Source organism: Mustela nivalis (genome assembly GCF_964662115.1).
Source record: "Mustela nivalis genome assembly, chromosome: 8".
NCBI lineage: Eukaryota > Metazoa > Chordata > Mammalia > Carnivora > Mustelidae > Mustela > Mustela nivalis.
In genome coordinates, this window is record NC_139027.1 from 74,304,757 (window position 1) to 74,325,322 (window position 20,566).

At 35.8% G+C, this 20,566-nt stretch overlaps 1 protein-coding gene across 1 annotated transcript in view; it reads left to right on the forward strand.

Moving 5' to 3' along the window:
* The window catches only part of TMEM131 (transmembrane protein 131), a gene marked incomplete at its 5' end in the record, with an annotated part of 212,195 nt that overhangs the window by 47,419 nt on the left and 144,210 nt on the right, over positions 1-20,566 (forward strand). Inside the window, one exon of the mRNA XM_082746739.1 lies at positions 6,868-6,929. Within this exon, the coding sequence (XP_082602865.1) occupies positions 6,868-6,929 (62 nt within the window). The remainder of the gene's footprint in view (positions 1-6,867; positions 6,930-20,566) is intronic.

A 20,566-nucleotide genomic window follows, 5' to 3' on the forward strand; every position in this document is an offset into this window, starting at 1 on the left:
GTTTCAGTCAGTATGGTCAAGTAATTTTTCTTCTGTAGCCTCTTAATAGTGGTGAATAAAATATATTGTACAAGACTGGCTTAAATCTTAAAAACAACTTAAATAAATCTCATTGGTCATGATGTGTAATTTTTTTTATACATTGCTGGATTCAATTTGTTAATAGTTTGTTAATAGTTGTGTTTTTGTGTTTTGTTTTTTGGTCCAAGTTAATGAGATGTAGTGTATAGTTTGGTGTTTTTTTTTTAATTGTCTGCAGGAATTAAAAAAAAACTTTAACACATATGTAACACAAACCACTATTATTTTTATAGAGTAACATTAATTATATTCACTGTTGTGCCATCATTACCGTTATCTATTCAAAACTTTTTCATCATCCCAGACAGAGACTCGGTGGCCATTAAGCAACAACTCCCACTCCCCCTTACTTCATCCCCTGGTAACCTCTGATGTATTTGCTGTCTCAGTAAATTTGCCTATATTAAATATTTCATTTAAGTGGAATCACAATATTAGTCCTTCGGGGTCTGATGTATTTCACTTAGCTTAATATTTTCAAGGTCCATCCGTGTTTGTAGCATATATGGGAACTTCATTTTTATTGCTGAATGATATTCCATTGTATTTATATATCTGGTTTTGTTTGTTCACTCATCTGTTGGTGGACACTTGGGTTGATTCTATTATGTATGGATACTACTTAAATTTTTTATTTTAGCAGGCAGTCAGCCTGTTTAGGTTTATCACAGAGATCCTTTTGTGAGCTATGGTTGCAGAATAGTTTAAGAGCCTTTATATTATTATTTTGATCTGCTTGTTTTATATAGTGCCTCTAGTGCTCCCCCTAATCCCTGCTTGTGCTGGGAAGGGGGACCATAGTAGGATATGCTTCAATGTATTAGTGATTTCCTGTTGCTTATTTAGAGTAGTTGGTGGTTCTCAGACATTCATTTTAAAACTTAGAGTTTATTGATCATTTTATATAAATTAAGCATTTCAGGATAAAATGAAAATTAATTATGATATTTTATCATAACTGTGAGGTTAATTTTGAAAATATATGTGCCACACCTCTTTGGATATGTGGTGTGTATCTGGCACATCTGAGTTGCATAAATCTATCTTTTGATTTGGAGTAAATAACATGGACACAGCCTTTTATGGGGTTGGTAATATTGAGTGATCTTGGTAAAATTAGAATTTGACATATATAAATTCCTTTGTACTTTTAATGTGGGAAGAAGATAACAGGTATATATTACGTCTTTCAGGTAAGAAAATTAATGAGGGGGAGAAACAAGGTTTCAGTCAGGGTATCTTTACAGATAGAAGGGACCCACACAAATCTAGTCCAGAATGTTTAAAAATTTTTGTTAGTGATTGTATGTTGCAATAAAATCCTGAGCAAGTATAACTGTAAAAGATAATATCATTAACAGTGATGAATTCTGAAATAATAATGCCATTATTTTAACCAGTTTTTTTTTATCTGCCATTTTTCAGACTTTGTGCTAGATGACAAGCAAACCAGGAACAAGTGATGAGTTAGAATAGGGCAGATGATAGAGGATGACTGAGAGCTGCTTGGAACAGTCATGGGAAACCTGGGTCAGGGATGGTGTTCTGGGAGAGACTTGAAGGAGAAGACACTAGCCAGGAGAAGAATATTCCAGGCAGGGTGGTGGTTTGACACAGGATTTGAGTGCCCTTCCAAGTCCTGCCTGTGTGGCCCTTTCTTTGCTTCCTAGTTATTAAAAAAAAGTCACTTACCTAACTAGCCCAACCTCCTTCCTATGGGTAAGGAGACCATGAAGGCTAGAAGGTAGAGAGTCAGTGGTGACAGCCTAGAATTCCAGTGCCTGGTATACATACACGCGCGCGCGCGCACACACACACACACACACACACACCCATATGACACATATTTCTACTGCTTATTTACATTCATTGTTTTCATCAATTATTTCCAAAGATGTGTGAAAACAGGCAGATTGTAACATTCAGGAAAAGAAATCTCTAGCTAAAAAAAAGAAATTACAGTAGAGAAAAATTTGCCTTTAAAGCAAAGGTATTTTGCTTGTGTCATTCATTACTAAATGAAATAGGGAAGTAAACAAACTCAATTTCTAAACTTCTGTTTTAAAAGTGATTAAAGACTGACAAATGGAGATTTTTACACTGTATGGAAATGTCTTTATTCCTCTCAGACATCATGGAAATGTGGGCGGATACAGGGACCTTAAAGTATATCTTACGGAGCCCAGGTACACAGAGTTAATGCCTTCAAAATCATAAAAGCCAGAAATAGAAATCCCTTCCTTCTTTCCTCACTTGTTATTGGAAATATATGCCTAATTTTAGAAATTAGGTTGCTTCAAGGTACCATTAAGTCATAATGTCAAATTTACTTTGTAAGTAAATAGTGATAGGTTTAGAACCATAGATTCTGGGGTCCTTTTGCTGAGATTTATAGTCTGACTCTAGCCACTTTTCTTGCTGGGTGTCCTCAAGCATAGCCACATTGTGCCTACTTATTTTAAAATGGAACCTCTAATGTCTGTGTCATACCTTTAGTTTGAAGGCTAATAGTAATATAGTGATGATAATTATTGGATATTATTCTCATTTCTATTACATCTGGTTGCTGTTTGAACTGGGGAACATTGGGACAATCTGGAATTCATTTAAAATACAAAATTAGGGGGAAAATTCTTAGGAGAGGAAATAGCTGTAAGTTGTGGTTTTGAATCCAGAAACAGGGGAATTTGGCTTGCGTAGGTTACTTTTTGTATTTCACAGCCCAACACTGTTAACGCTTTAAATGATTAAGTACTTACCTGGTGTCAGTTGTATTTTTCTAGGCATAAAATTCGAAGTTCTTATAACTGACCATTTAAAGGGAAATATCTTAGCTTTATTTCATGCCTGTGTTGAATCTTACTCATTTCTATATCTTTTAAGGGAAACTGATGATATATGACACAGTATTTTCCTTTTAGGTCTTTGTGAAATAGCTGCTGTTACTAACTTTTTCAACTAAGGTAATTCATGTTTTTTAAAAAGCTCCTAATTAAAAATACAATACAACCAAATTATATTGCTGTCATTATCTTTATGTAGGAAAGTTCTCCTCAATTAGCTAAAGGTCTGATATAGCTTGATGATGGGAAGTTAGGTGATAGTCATTATATCATAACTCTATCTATCATAACTCTAATAGCAGCCTCCAAATAGATCATGTTTCTGGTACTTTCTTACTGAAAGCTTCCAACTGGGAGCTCCTACTTTATGTCTCTTCCATTGTGAGCATCTAGCTCTTCAGCTAAATCTTGTTAGTTCATTGTGTTCTTACATCAGTAAATCTGTCTTCAACAGGAGTATAACCGAAAGATGTTTTCTGGATCATCTAAATTTCAGTTTATGTTAAAAGGTAGAGGAAGGGAGGGTAATGGGCTGGGTATGGATCTGAAACTAACCACAAGCTAGGACTAGATAACAAACCGGAAAGAGATCATTTGCATCAACAAATGCAAATACTGGTACTTGCATCTGAGCAAAAAAGGTGGGATTTCCCTCATGCATTCAGTATTTATGAAGTGTTCTCTACATTGAGAACTGATGGGGAATGAGCAGTGGAGCAGACTGACACAGAACTTCCCCAAAATAAAATTGGTATGTGGTTCCTAAAACAAGGGAAAAGTAATACTCGGCAGGCAGGAAATACCATTCAGTTAGGTAACGTGATCTAATTAGCTGGTATCCTACCTTGCTGCTTGACTTTCAGCTTTAGGCAGGCTGGAAAAGCCAGGTATATGGGATGAAATAGTAAGCAGCTTTCCTGACGAATACTCAAAAGACCAAGAAAGAGGAGTCAGTGAATGTTGTTTTTTTTTTTTTTTTAATTTTTTTTTTTAAGATTTTATTTATTTATTTGACAGAGAGAGTAGATGGAGAGGCAGGCAGAGAGAGAGAGAGAGAGAGAGGGAAGCAGGCTCCCTGCCGAGCAGAGAGCCCAATGCGGGACTCGATCCCAGGACCCTGAGATCATGACCTGAGCCGAAGGCAGCGGCTTAACCCACTGAGCCACCCAGGCGCCCCGAATGTTGTTTTTTAAAAGTCAAATTTTTATTTCACTAAAGTTTTTTTTGTGGGGCTCAAACTCACAAACCCAAGATCAGGAGTCACATGCTCTTCCGACTGAGCCATCCAGGCAGCCCCCCGAAATAAACTTACTTTAAAACACCTTTAGATTTATATAAACATCTTGAAGATACCACAATTTCCATCCTCCCCACCCTTTCCCCTATTAACACCTTACATTAATATAGTACCTTTTTTTAAACAAATAACTGGTATTAGTGCATGATTATTTTTTTAAAGTCTTTATTTATTTATTTGACAGACAGAGATCACAAGTAGACAGAGAGGCAGGCAGAGAGAGGAGGAGGAAGCAGGCCCCCTGCTGAGCAGAGAGCCCAATGTGGGGCTCGATCCCAGGACCCTGAGACCATGACCTAAGCTGAAGGCAGAGGCTTTAACCCACTGAGCCACCAGGTGCCACACAGTGCATGATAAAATAAAATCCTGTTCAGATTTTCTTAGTTTTTACGTAATTTCCTTTTTCTTTTCTAGGATCCGCCCCTAGGTAACATATTACATCTAGTAGTCCTATCTGCTTAGGCTGCACCAGTCTGTGATAGACAGTCTCTTAGACTTGACTTCTTTTTGGTGACTTTGACAGTTTTCAGAAGTACTGCTCAGATATTTTGTAGAATGTTTCTTGGTTGGGATTCTCATAATGAGACTGGGGTTATGTGATTTGGGAAGGAAGACCACAAAGATAAGATACCATTTTTATTATGTCATATGAAGGATACGTACTGTCAACATGACATTTCACTTGGGATGTTGACCTAGATCATCTGACTGAGGTCACATTTGTCAGATTTCTCCACTGTAAAATTACTCTTTTTTCCCCTCCTTTCCATACTGTTTTTGGAAGGAAGTCCCTATGTGCATCCCACACTTGTTAAAAGGTGGGGAGTTGTCCTCCATCTTCTACATCCATAAGTTATTTAGAATTCTGCCTGGGAGTCTTGTATCTTCTCCTCCATTTATTTATTTATTCAATCATTTATTTATATCAGCATGGACTCATGGCTATTTATTTTATATTTTGGGCTGTAATCCAAAACTGTTATACTGCTCAAGTTGTTACAGGTTTGGCTGTATGGGAACTCTTTCTGTTAATTGTTATATCCCTTTGACAAATTCTCATCAGTACAGTATTTTGGGGTTTTTTTGGATGGTTAGCACTTGCTGGGGTGTCATTACTTATAGGCCCTCTCAACTGACAAAGCAAGAAAATATGTGTATGCTAATAACCCTTTCATACACACATATTTATGAATATTTCTATACATAACATGAATATTTCTATACATCTATATTAAACTAAATATGAGTTCATATTGATGTTGCCAACTCAGTTCAGTACCACATGGATCATGATCGCTTCTTCCCCTTGCTTTGGCATACACTCTAAATCCAGTAGTGAGAAGTCTGATTTTCACTTTCTGTGTCTTTAATTGTTCAGTTCCAGTAAACATGGAAGTGACATGAGAATTGTTAACCCAAGCTCCCATGGGAAATGACTTTATCAATTAGGGTATAGTGCTTACAGTTTCTTTTCCTTTTGGGCTTTTACCTTTAGTCTTATAGATTCCACTCACTTTCGCATGACTCATGTTAGCACCTTTCTCCATTCTAACCCATACTTCAGTAAGGTGGTTTCATACATTTGTAATATAGTTAAATTATTTTGTCATATTCATTTCATCTCAGGACCCCCTGGTTTCCTAAATGACTTTTTAAATTGCATACAGTAAGTTCACTCTAAAGTTCTGTCTTGATGAATGCATAGTGCTGTGTAGCTTCCATTCCTGTGTCCTTCAGAATAGTTCCACTGCTCTGAAAGATTTCGTTTGCTTCACTTACATCTTCTTTCCTCTTCCCAAACTTCTATCAATCATTGGTCTTTTTACCATCTCTGTAGTATAACCCTTTCCAGAGTGTCATACACTTGGAATCAAACAGTATGTAGCTTTTTATTTCACTTTTTATCACTGAATAATACTTCATTTGTGGAGGGACTGTAGTTTATCTACTTGTCTATTGAAGAACATCATCTTGACTGTGTTCAGTTTAGAGTGATTATACAGAATTGCTTGCAGCTTTTTGTATGGATATAAGTTTTCATATGAGTTGGGTGAATACCTGTGAGTACAACAATCAGACCATATGATAAAAGTATGTGAGCTTTTTAAATATCTTGTCTTTGCATTGTACATAGTTTCTTGGAGTGCAATAATCTCCCTTTCCCATTTTCTTTGCCTGTTCTCCCTCCAAGTCCCTTTTAACTGTTGATTCCAGGTCTTATTATCGCTATAAAAGAGCTTATCTTTTTTTAATCTTTTTTGGGGGTAATTGAACCCTTTGATGATCTTTTCCATGTGCTTGTGATATTTTCAGTTAACTGTTGGTGAAAATAATCAGCTGCATCTAGTTTAATTTGTTTGTGCTTTCTGGAAGTATGGCAGAAATATATTTGGCAGCTGGCTTACACAGCCTATAGGTTGTTACAACTACTTTCTAAATAGGTTGTCTTGTTTTATTTTATAGTATTTTATAGTTGCTAAAATCCTGAAGGATTGCACTTTCCTTTTTAACCATCACCCTCAAGCAGTATGTTTTTTAAAATATATAATTGTATTTATTGTATTTATTAATCTTAAGGTAAAAGATATTTATTTAAATCAGATTTATGTTTCTGTAAAGTGATAGTGTGTTTTGTTTCCTTCACAGCATTTATTCAGTCGGAGAGCATAATAGAAGTACTACGGTTTGATGATGGAGGGTTACTACAGGTAATTTTATTTTAAGTTGAAAAATTATCTGAGTGTCAAACCTTGAATTTTATCGGATTGTTATTTATCTTTAAAAAATATAACTGGTTTCTGTGAAATATATTTTATGAGCCTTATATGCAGATAATTCTGTAACAAAAACCTCCTTAGCTATATGAATTATCTTTTAAATTAATTATTTCTGGGGGTGGTTTGGGAGGTTACATGGGGAGAGTCAGATCAGGGGCAGTGGAACTGGTGGTTAGCTCTGTGAGTTTAGAACCAGTGAGTGAAGTACTCAATTCAAATGTCAGACCTCAGAATATTTATCTGGAAGAAGACTTCTCTAGAATATAAGTTCGGTAGATATACATCTGTATCATCTTGCCATTTGCCATTCTAAGCCACATCTTTAAATATATTATACATAAAATTGGAAGGTATAATCTGGTGTCCTGCTTTTCAGACCTAGCACAGATATCCCATGAAGCCTCTTTTAGTCTCCCTAGCTAAAAATCAGTTCCGGAATTTCAGAGCTAAAAAAGAGAGTAAAAGCATCTTAACCACCCCTCTGATTTTTATGACTGAGATGTTTTCTTCCCTTCTTCCAAACTTTTATCATATTCTGTGCTTGTTTTATAATACTTACACTTTTGTAATTATAACGTGTGTTTTCAAGTACCATCTATTTGGTAGCATGACTCACAGTTGTCCCAAGGTTTAGTTTAAGAAAGGTGCCAAAGATCCCATTACTTTGTGGTAATGCTAGTATTAGAATTCTCGTCTTCTCATTCCAGGTGTGATTGTTTGTCTTTCTCTTATGTGATGCTTCCTATGATGTATTTATTTACTTAATTAAAACTAAGTACACAAGTTAAGCAGTTCTGAAAAGCTATTCCCTGTAGCTTGTAATAATGGTAGGAAACTGAAAGTTAGATTAAGACAATAGAGAAAAAATAATTGTGCTAGCAACCTCAAATAAGATTTCTGTTAGCATTTTATCATAGATTTAGATTTCAGACCATCAACCAGAGAGCACAAGAAAAAAAGTGATGGGTTTTAAGGTTCTTTTTCTCTGACAATAAAGCAAGTGAGTGTTCTGAATAACTTTTTTCTTGCTTCCAAATTTTTAGATAAGCATATCATTCATACCTTTACATAAGAGATGTTGAGAAACACAACAGGCAGTGTCTACATGGTACTTCCAGAAAAGTGTACAGCTTTTTATATTGAAAAACTGAATAAAGACTTAAGATATATAATCTCAAATTTTGTAAAGCCACCGTACTAGAAAATGAGCTTAGTCTCTTTTTTCTAGTTCTTTAGTCTGTTGCAAGCTGAGAACTTAGAGAACCTATAGAGAACCTGAGAACTTAGAGAACCTATAGACTGTTTTAAATACCTCCCTTTAAGTGGTTTGCAGGATCTGGATAATAGGCAAATGAGGACTGAATTTCTGGAAAAATTCTCCTTTATTGGTTGATTGAAGAAGGACCCATGTTCTTTACGAATTAGACATCTAGGTTGCAAATGGTAATTCATTTTGAAAATTCTGGAGTTTGATTGGTGTTTTTGTCTGGGGAGGCTCTCCGCCCCTGTCTACATGGATTTAGCTGTGGAAGAACTGGTAGACTGCTATGTGCCTTGCTCATCCTCTTTGAGTTTTCAAAATGCTTGGGCAGGAGCTTGGTTGCGACCTTGGTTAAGACCTCTCAAGAGTTCCCTAGCAAAGGTAATTTTAGGTAGGAGCAATATTGAGGGTAGGTGGTACCAGTTGGTTACCTCAACCACAGTGAAACCTCACTAAGACTCCTGCAGTACATCTAATGTCAAGATGCTATAGTGTATTATTTATCCCCAGGTAGCAGAATATAAGACCCTTTTGAATAGATACATGTAAATTGTTCATTTTAATATTGAAGAATATTTCCTAGGAACAACAGTTTCGATGTTTGACATAATGATTTCTAATGATAATTTATCAGTGGCTTAAACCATTTCTTAAACAACTCCTGGGTTTCAGCTTCCTGGATTTCTTATGGTATGATTAGAACAGAAGTATTTACATGTAGCATTCCTATGGCAGAATATATTATCAAGGTTTTTCAAATTAAATTATAATTAAATCAGGGAAAGAGTCGAAGCAACAGCCTTGTATTGCATTATTTAAAATGAGCATTTTGCCTGAGACCATTCCTTCTCTGATCCTGAATTTTATGTTAAATTTATGCCACTTGGCTCATAGTAACTTTTTAAGCCCCGAAAATTAATTGATAATAAGTCCATAAAAATTGCCAAAGCTCACAAAAAATTTGCTAGAAACTTTGGATTTACCTTCCTTGTTTTTTAAAGATAAGGAAAATGAGGCTCATAGACACTAAATAATTTGCTCCGTATTCAATTACTAGTGCAGGATTCCAGCATTCAGTAAGTAACCAGCCTTTCTGCTGTCAGAGCTCTTTCCACAGCACCATGTATATGCATTTCCTCCTAGTGCATTGCCTGGGTTACCACTAATAATATTGGGTTGTGATTAGAAATCACAGTAATCCTCTTAGCACATGTTTTCTGTAGTTGGTGCTTTGGCCATCGCCATTCCTGTTTGGCAGGGCTACTAAGATTTGGTATATAGAATATAGAAGGATAAATAATTCCTAAGAGGAACACAGACCCTGAGAATTCTGCTTGTCAGTAGAAGACTCTTCACCATAAGGGTTGCAGGTCAAGAAGTATCTCAAACTACCATTCCAACCCTAACTGATGTGAGTGGTTGCCTCTTCTTGACCCATTCCTTTGATCAATCTTTATAAGATTGAATAACAAAAAATATACTAAAAGCCTTAATCTGTTTCCTAATCTAAGTTTCTTATAAACAAATGAAGATAAAGCCCAAGGAAAAGGCTGGCTTTGTATTTTCCTTTTCCTTTCATCTCTTTTCCTTTCCTCCCCACCTTCCCCTTCCTCTCCCCTCCTCCCCCTCACTCCCCCTCCCCTCTCCTCCCCTCCCCTCCCCTTCCGTCTCCTCTCCTCTCCTCTCCTTCCCTTTCACTGGTCAAGAAACAGAAATATTCTTTTCATTGTATGCTCATTGGTCGTTCTCATAACCTATAGGCACCTATTATCTCTGCTCACTACCTAACTTTCAGGTACCTAAGGCAGGATTAGCTAGAACTCCTGTTTTTTAAGTACTTGCTGGAGTCTCAGCTAGTTCATTAATTGGCCCCAAATTTCAGTGCTAATAAGGGGTCCAAGAAGAATAAGAAGCAATTTTGATTCTAAAGCTCTTAACACTTAATACTTTCCATTGGTCTATTGCCTAAAGGTTAAGTAACAAGGTTGCCTTAGAAGGAGGAGATAAATTCCTAATTGCTATGCTTAGAAGATAGTTCAGGTCTAAGAGATCTTTTCATACATACATAATAGATCACAGATTCCACTTTGTTGTGCCCCCGTATTTCAGCTACAGGACCATGGTTAGTCAGCCAGAGTTGTTCATTTATAGAAATAACTCTTTTCCCAGTCTTCTCAGAGGAAGGTTGGGGAAAAGATTATGGAAAGTTTGTCTACTATTCTGTGTCAGGTTGGTTGGGAAAGGACTATGGAGACCTTCCTTAACCAGACAATTATTTGCAACATACCAAAACACTAAATAGAATAAGCAAGTGAGCATGTAGTTTGGTTGTTTAGTAGTTCTCTTGTTCTTGGGTGAGCTTTTATTTAAAAGATAATAATAATTTTTAAAGATAGCCATAGTAAAACTTAACAGGAGTTGTAAAGAGGTTATTGGGAATAACTTGAGCCCCTAAACAAGTTTTTTTAGTTTCTGTAACTAAAAGGAGTTAGGGTTGAAGCCATTGGAAACTGTGCATTCTAGAAAATGAATCAGGTTTATTCTAGATGTAGGCAGGTATAAATGGTTCTAAGTACACAGTTAGGGATCCTATATTGAGTCTTCCTGCAAGAAGTATAAAGACATCTAAGAATTTGATTAATTTCTTTTTCTTTAATTAAGGTGCTTGTCGTGAGGTATAATTCATATATACATGCATAAAATATGGGGTTTTTTTTGCAAAGCAAACATCTATTTATAATCATCACCCCAGTTAAAAATTAAAAACATGCCAACACTCTCATAAGTTCCCACCTGAAGCTCTCTCTAAGTCACTGTCCCCAAGATTTGGTTATAATCCTGAAGTATATGATAATTTCTTTCCCTAGAAGTCTTAACTATCTAAGCATGGTGTCTCTAAACACTATAGTTCATCTATTTTTGGAGTTCATACCATTTGTATTCTTTTTTTGTTCAGCTTTTTGTTAGTGTTAAGTTTCAAAGATTCTCTGTGCTGTTGAGTGTGACTGTGGTTATTCATTTTCCTTGCTGAATAGTATTGCATTATTTGAATATGGCCCAATTTACATATAATTTATGCTGTTATGGACATTTCACTTGTTACCGATTTGGGCTATTATAAATAAATGGTGTCTCTTGGTGAACATATGCATTTCTGGTAGAGTTGAGTGTAATGCTGGGATATAGGTTATGAATCATCTATTTTAGAATGTAATGCCATATGTTTTTCCAAAGTGCTTGTTCCAACGTATAGTTCCATCATCAGGAAGTGTTCTGCAGTACTTCATATGTTTTTTTAAAGTATTCTGAAGAGTGAGTGATAGTATCTTATTGTACTTTTAATTTGCATTTCTTTGATTCCTAATAAGGTGGAGTAACTTTTCATGTTTATTTGACCATTTGGATATCTTTTGTGAAATCTCAGTTAAATCTTTTGCCCTTTTTAACTCTTGGGTTGCATGTCTTTTTTCCTCTTGTGTGATAGGAGTTCTTTTTAAATCTGGTACAATTCTGGTTATATATATTAGAAGTATCTTCTGCTTCGTGGATTACCCTTTCTACACATAATGTGACTTTGATAAACAGAAATTCTTACTTTTAATTAATTTTAATGTAGTTTAAACTCTATTTTCCATTACAGTTTATACTTTTTCTGTACTGTTAAGAAAATATTTTCCTATCCAAGGTCATAAAAATATTCTCCTGTATTACTGTATAAAATACAGATATTTATTGTTTTTCCTTTCATAATTATAGCTGTAATTCTAACTGTAATTCTAGCTGTAATTCTAAATTGACTTTGTTATTGGTGTGAGGTCATAGTTTTATTTCTCATATAGATATTGACTTGTCCCAGTACCTTCATTGTTCCCCAATATTTTCTTTTCCCAGTATTCTTCAGTGACACTTTATTCATAAGTCAAGGATCCATGTATGCATGAATCTATTTCTGGGCTCGGTTGCCTTTTTCTCTTTTATAAAAGTAGAAATTCATATGGGCCAACATAAAATACAGAAATGCACTTGTTTTTTATATATTGACTATTACTGCAAACTAGCTAAATTACTAGTTGTTTCTAAAAACTTATCTGTAGATGCTCTGGACTAGGTCCACAAACTATCATAGTCTTAAGTTAATAACATTGTATTTCCAACTTTACTGTCCTTTTAGTTTTTAATTCTTTCTCTTGCTTCACTTTACTGGCTACAGTCATTATGATGTTGAATATAAGCGGTATTTAGTGTGTATCTTTGACCCTACTTTGATACCTCGTCTCAGAGATAAAACCTCCAGCATTTCATTAAGTATGTTGTTTAGTATAGTTTTTCTCCACCCCAATAGATACCCTTTATCATATGTGTCAGTTGGGGTTCTCAGCAAGATCTTGAGGTAGAGTCAGAGAAGTACTAGGGATTTACTTGAGGGCAATAGGAGCAAAAGATAATAAAATTTACTAAAAACAAATTAGAACTATAATTCTATACCCAGTGAAAAATACTCTTCACATGTAAAGAGAAAATAACAAGAAAAAGCAAACCCTAGGAAAATCTGATGTCCAGAGTTATTATGTTATTAGATTCGCATGTCCGGTTTTCAACAGAAAAAATAACCATTGATACCCAAAAAAAAAAAAAAAAAAAGTGAAAGTGTGACCCATTCATGGAGGAAAAAAAAATCGGGATCGAAAAAATTAAAAAGAACCAAACAGGAATACTGAATTGAAAAAATTTATTAGAAGGGTTCAAAAGCAGATTTTTTTCAAGCAGAAGAAAGAATAAGCAAACAAGATGTGTTATTTGGAATTATCTAGGAGGAAGAACAATCAATTTTTTTTAATGCCTGTTTTTATGTCTGTTAATATTTAGGTGTATGTTTGGTGCTTAAATATTTACAGTTGTTATTGCTCAGGTTATCATGACCTGAGCTGAAATTAAGTCAGATTCTTAACCAAGTGAGCCACCCAGTGCCCCTACATATTTTTATTTTTAATGCTCTTTATCCTTTGTATGTTTGAGCTGCTGAGACCATTTACCTTCAGCCTGAAGAATATTATTCTCCATTATTGCCTTTGGTGCAAATCTTCTGGTGACAAATTCTCTACAATCTTGTCTGTCTGAAAATGTCTTTATTTTTTCTCTTGTTAGATTGTTTCGTCATTATGTAGAGTCCTTCTTTGTCTCTTGTTAGTCTTTGTTTTAAAGTCCATTTTTTTTGGGATAAAAGTGTGCTACCTTAGCTTTCTTTTAATTTCATTTTGCCTGGTACATACTGTTCCATCTCTTTACTTTCATTCTACATATGTGTTTAGGTATGAAATGAGTCTCCTGTAGACAGCATATAGGTGGGTCTTCTTTTATCATCCATTCCATCACCCTGTGTCTTTTGATTGAAGCACTTAATGGATTTGTATTCAAAATAATTATTGTTAGATATGTACTTATTGCCATTTTGTTAACTTGTTTTATGGTAGTTTTTATAATTCTGTCTTCCTTTCTTCTTATGCACTTTTCCCTTGCTTAATGGCTTTCTTTAGTGATATTATGCTTCAATTCCTTCCTTTTAATTTCTTGCATATCTAACACAGGTTTTTGATTTGTAGTTTCTATTAGGTTAATGTACATGCCTTATGCAAATGGAAGTCAATATTAAGTTGATGATCACTTAAGTTTGAATTGATTCTAGAAGCACTAAATTTTTACCCCTCATACCCACATCCTGTGTATATAATGCCATGCTCTCCATCCTTTTATTTTGTGTATCCTTTGACTCATTTTTATATATGTAGTTGATTTTGCTGTTTTTGTGCTTCAATGTCTGTACTGTTTCTGTAAGTGATGAATCTATTCTTTTATTATGTTTGCATTTACCTGTGAAATTTTTTCTTTTTAAAACTCTTACTTCTGATTATGGCCTTTTCTTTTCATAGAATTCCCTTTGCTGTTTCTTGGCAGACTGGTTTAGTGGCAATGAACTTCTCTAAGTTTTGTCTGGGAAACTCTCTTTCTATTCTGAATGATAGCTTTGCTGGGTCAGGTGTTTTCTGTTGCAGGTTTTTTCCCTTCAGCACTTTTAAGATGTTATGCCACTCTCTTATGACCTGCTGAAAAATCAGCTAACAGCTTTATGGGGTTCCCCCTGGGTGTACTGTTTTCTCTTGCTGCTTTTAAAATTCTCTCTTGGGGCGCCTGGGTGGCTCAGTGGGTTAAAGCCTCTGCTTTCAGCTCAGGTCATGATCCCAGGGTCCTGGGTTCGAGCCCCGCTTCTGGCTAACTGCTCAGCAGGGAGCCTGCTTCCCCTCCTCTCTCTCTGCCTGCCTTTCTGCCTACTTGTGATCTCTGTCTGTCAAATAAATAAAATCTTTAAAAAAAATAAATAAAATAAAATTATCTTTATCACTGTTTTTTTTTCCCCCTTTTAATTATTATGTATCTTAGTGTGGACTTCCTTGGGTTGATTTTGTTGGGGATTCTCTATGCCTCCTAGATCTGGATTTCTGTTTCCTTCCCCAGAGTCAGGAAATTTTCAGCTATTATTTCTTCAAATAAAGTTCTTGCCCCCTTTTCTCTTTCTTTTCCTCAGATCCCTGTAATGCAGTTGTTCTTAATTCCCCCAACCTCATCTCATTTTTTACTGTTCTTTTTTCTTTTTGTTGTTTCAGGTTGTTGCTTTCCGTTTACTCTGTCTTACAGCTCACTGATCTGTTCTGCCTCCTTTAATATGCTGTTGATTCCTTCTAATGTATTTTTAATTTTAGTTATTGAGTTCTTCATCTCTGATTGGTTCTTTTTATATTTTCTGTCCCTTTGTTAAAGGTCTCATTGAGATCCTTCACTGTTTTCTCAAGTGCAGTAAGTATCTTTATGACCATTATTTTGAATTCTTAGGTCTATTGTGTATCTCTATTTCATGTATGCCTTTTTTGTCTTGTTCCTTCATTTGGGACATATTCCTGTGTCCTCATTTTGTCTAACCCTGTGTTTATTTCTATGTATTAAGAAAAATCATCCGTTTTCCAATTTTGAAAGTAGCCCTCAGAAGAAGAGTTCCTTGGTGCAGTGACCCATGTTCACCAGAACCAGGTGCTCTAGGGGTGTATCCTGTGTGGGTTGTATGTGCCCTACTGTTGTGGCTAAGCTGTGTTTGCTTTTAGTCCAGTCAGCTACAATTGCCTACTTTACCTGTTTGGGCCACAGTTTGGTCCCTGTGCTGTTAAGGGGCCAGTCTGGGGCTACCTTGCACTTGTAGCTGGGTAGTATCTAGTGGTCAGACCAGATGCCTGCCCACAGGCCATTTCCCTGGTCTATAGTTACATGGAACTACAGTGCTGTCTCATGGTGTCCCCTGAGAGATTTTTGTTGGTGGACAGGGTTGGCAGTCAGATCAAGTGTGTACTCCCAGTTCACATGCTGGGGCTGCAGTTAAACTGGTATGTGTGGTTATCTCCCCCCTTTACTCAAAGCAGAAATTACTTTGGAGTGGTAGTGGTCCCTTCCAGGACAACATGCTGGAAGTGACAGAGCAGGAGCCACTTTGAAGGCACTCTTACCAAGTAGGGCAGGTTGGATGGGGCAGATCTGCAGGAAAAAAAGATCTGTGTGGTACACAGTCTTCGCAATTAGGGTGTTTTAACTGGCTCCCACAGGTAACCTGCTATTTGGGAGGGTGGGGGAAAGTTCTTTGTTCTTAGAGAAGTCTTCTAATGATCCCAGCTCCTCCAGCACATGTTCTGAATATATAATCACTTTCACATATACCCCACAGGGTTTTCAAACTGCTGCTTCTATGAACTATCTCCATGGGATTGTCTTGTTTTCTCTTTAAAGGCAGGGACTCAGCCTCCTAAGGCCCCCTGGCTCTCCCAGAACTAAGCCCACTGATTTTAAAAGTAACCAGAGTTAAGCTCCACTGATTGTAAAACTTGTAAATTTAAGCCCCACTGGTTTTTAAAGCCACATGTTATGTGGTTGCATCTTCTTAGGGTAGGTCCTCTTGTCTGGGGTGCCTGTTGTGGAGTTTGCTCCTAACATTTCCACATGCTTGTGGTGTTTCTCCTGTTTGTGGTTAGCCTTGCAGGCAGATTGATTCCTGACCACGTTTCTTGCCCTCTACCCTTTTCAGTGTGGCCTCTTCTCTACAATTAACTGTGACAAGTCTGTTCTTCTAGTCTTCACATTGTTTTCTTATTTAGTTATACTCTTGTAGCTGTTCTCTAGGTGTGTCTTTGGGAAAGAGGTGAGGTTAGGATCCTCCTACTCTGCCATCTTCCTAGAAGTCCTCAATAGTTTTTTTAAGATAGATATCATACAGAGTATCATCTCCAATCACAAGAAGATGAAATTAGAAATCAGTAACAGAAGGAAAACTGAAAAATTCACATATTTGTGGAAATTACACAAGGGAAATTAGAAACTATAGAGAGATGAATGAAAATGAAAACACAACATACCAAAAAACTATGCAATACACCAAAAGCAGTGGTAAGGAGGAAATTTATAGCTGTAAATACTGATGTTAGAAAAAAAGATCTCAAATCAATAACCTAACTTTACAACTTAAGGAACTACAAAAATAAGAATAAGCTAACCCCAAAGGTAGCAAAAGGAAAGAAGTAGTAAAGATTAGAACAGAGATAAATGAGCTAGAGAATATGAGAAATAGAGGAAATAAATGAAACAAAAAATTGCTTCTTTGAAAAATAACCAACAATGTTGACAAAGTCTTACCTATGTGGATTAAGAATGAAAAGTGGCCAAATTACTAAATTCAGAGATGAAAGTGGGGACGTCACTACTGATCATACAGAAATAAAAAGAATTATAGGAGAGTACTGTGAACATTTGTACACTAACAAACTGTGTAGCCTCAATTAAATGGACAAATTCTAAGAAACACAATACCTACCAAGATTAAGTCATAAAGAAATAGAAAATCTGAAGAGACCTGTATAACTGGTAAAAGAGTCAATCAGTAATCCAAAATCTCCCAACAAAAAAAACTTGCACCTGATGGCTTCATTGGTGAATTCCACCAAACATTTGAAAAACTCCCAATCCTTCCCTATACTTTTCCAAAAAATTTAGGAGGAATAGAACATTTCATAATTCCAGCATTACTCTGATAACAAAGCCAATGACAGGACAATGAAGGAAAAGTACAGACAATATCCCTTACGAAAACTGATGCAAAGTCCTCAACAAAAGACTAGCAAACTGAATGTAACCACTTACAACCACTTATGTCAAAGCATTGAAGCAATTCAGGGATCCACCAACAGATATACGGATAAACCAAAGGAAGTTTATAAATATAATAGAACACATATCAATCTTAAAAAGGTAGGAAAACCTGACATATGGTATACCATGAGTGAATCTTAAGGACATACACTAAGTGAAATAAGTCAGTTACAAAAAGATAAATACTGTATGGTTCTACTTATGCAAAGTACTTAGACTAGTCAAAATTGTAGAGACAAAGTAAGAATGGTGCATGCCAAGCCTGGAAGGAGGAGGGACTAGAAAGTTGTTTAGTGGGTACAGAGTTTGAAGTTTGCAAGAAGAAAGGAGTTCTAGTGATAGATGGTAGTGACAGTTGCCCAGCACTGCAAATGTTATTTAATGTCACTGAGCTGTACAATTAAAAATAGTTAAGGTGGGGCACCTGGGTGGCTCAGTCATTAAACGCCTCCCTTCAGCCAGGTTGTGATCCCAAGTTTCTGGGATCGAGCCCCACATGGGCTCCCTGATCAGCAGGAAGCCTCCTTCTCCCTCTTCACTCCCCACTTCCCTCTCTTGCTGTGTCTCTCTCTGTCAAATGAATAAAGAAAATTTTTTTTTAATGGTAAGTTTTACATTATGTGTATTTTACTACAATAAAAAAGGAAAAAAAACCCCAAAATTTGGTAGCAGGCTAGACTTGGCTTATGGACTATTGATTATCAACCACTGTTCTAAATTTTCTTGGGAATGGCCTTACTGTTTTCTTGAGATAAAGGAAGAGGGAGCTGTGATTTTGACATACACAGAATTATAAAAGCATTCATCTCTCTTTTAAGAAAGCGGTTCTATTACAAAAGAAATACATGCTTGTAAAAAATATGGAAAATTTGGAAAAATAATAAATAAGTAATATTTATTGGATATTGCCAAGTGCTAGGTACTCTTTTAATTCTTAAATACATGATCATTTTTTCAGAGGAGATATTAAAGAATAGAGAGTTTAAGTAACTTAACCCAGTAGGTGACTAGTAAGTGGTAGAGCTAGAATTCAATACCACACTTTTGGACTCTAAAGCATAAGTTCTAGACCACTGTACTCTAGAGTGGGAACTTGGGAGTTATCCTTGTATTCCAATACCCAAATGTAGTACATGTTAATAGTTTTATTTATTGATTTTCCATGATTTTCATTGTGGACATAGCTTTGATTTCTCATTCTGCTTCGTCAAGTTTTACAGTATAACAACTGATTTCATTGTGCAGAGCAGTGATTTCTCATCATGTCAAGTTAATTGCTTGTTGGAGGTGGGGAAATGTTTGGGACACTAGAAGGCCCTCAGTAGAGACTAACATCTGTACAGCTCTTCACAGTTGACAGGAAGCCTCCTCACATATTCCCAGGGTTACTTGGCTAGTAAGAGCAGAGTTGGTATTTGAACACGGGTTCTTTGGTTTTGTTTTTGTTTTTTTACTTCCAATTCTGAGTCTTCTCAGAACTATCTGCTCTCTGTCTCATGCCCATTTTTGACTCTGTACTCTCTTCACATTACCATTTCATACCCTCTGTTTTAAAGATAAATGGTACCAAAAAAGCTAAGTAGCTGGCTCAAAAATAGCCTTAAAAACTGAGAACAAAGAACATCAAAAGATATTAAAATGGTATTAAAATATACAGACATCTCTCACAGCTTATACAAAAACTAGCTCATAAATGATTGTAGACTTAAATATAAAACTACGCAAAAATATATAAAACTATAAAACTCGTATTTTTATTATTTTATTTTTTTAAAGATTTTATTTATTTGAGAGAGAGTGAGAAACAGCCTGAGAGGGGAGACGATCAGAGGGAGAAGCAGGTTCCCGACTGAGCCAGGAGCCCAATGCAGGACTCGATCCCGGGACCCTGGAATCGTCACCTGAGCCAAAGGCAGTCGCTTAACCAATTGAGCCACCCAGGCACCCCCAAACTATAAAACTTTTAGAAAAAAGCATTGGAGAAAAGCTTCAGGATAGAGGGCTAGCAGAGTACTTGACACCAAAGACTTGATACCAGAAGTACAATCCATAAAAGAAAAATTTGTAAATTAAAAGCTTGCTCTGCCAGAAACCATGTGAAAAAGATAAAAAGCCAGAATATAGACTAAGAGAAAATATTTGCTAACCATATACCTGACAAAGGACCTAGTTTATAGAATTTATCAGGAACTCTCAAAACTCAATAATAAAACCCAGTCAGGAATCAGCAAAAGACATGACCAGACATTTCACTGAAAAGGATGTACAGATGGCAGAAAGGGCATTTGAAAACTGCTCAACCATATTACCCACCCAGAAAATACAGATTAAAACCTAACCTCACAAATTTTTTTCATTGTAAGATTATTAGTGTTGTAACCCTTATCTGTGTGCTTTTTCTCTTCTTTTTTGGGGGGTAGGAGCATTTACCCTGTTTTTGCCCATTGTTTGTCAGCATTTCTGCATCATTTTGTATTAGGTATTTATAGTTTATAGTTGGCCTTTAGTTTTCTAACACAATCCTTTAGTCTTTTTTTAAAATAGATGAGTTTATCTCATTTAATCATACTGTATACATATTTATTCCATCTAATTTTTATCTTTTCTTTGTTGTTTTCTCTTGATTTAGGAGCTTAATTTTCAGATGTACGTTTTAAATATGTTTAAACCTTTATTTCTCAAATTACTTCGAAAATAAAATCATATCTATTGTGCTCTTTCTCTTTTAATTCTTAGGTTGTTTTGTTGGCATGTGCTGAGATTTTTATTCTTGTTTATTATGATTAAATGATTTTTCTATTTTGTGGCTTACACTTTAAAAACAACATTTACTTTCTGCTTTTCTAATCTTATTTCCACAGTTCCTTTGCCATGACCATCTGCCTATCTTTCACAAGACAGCTTCCTCATTTGCAATTCTTCATGAGTAATCTTGTTGGCCAGATTGTCTTCATGAAGAATTTTTCCCCCTTAAGAAAGTGTACATGGGTGATAAACTTTGAGTTCCCTTTTAGTCAGCTTCACTTAAGAACCACAGTGTTGCATGTTCTAGAATTCTTAGGTTGCATTC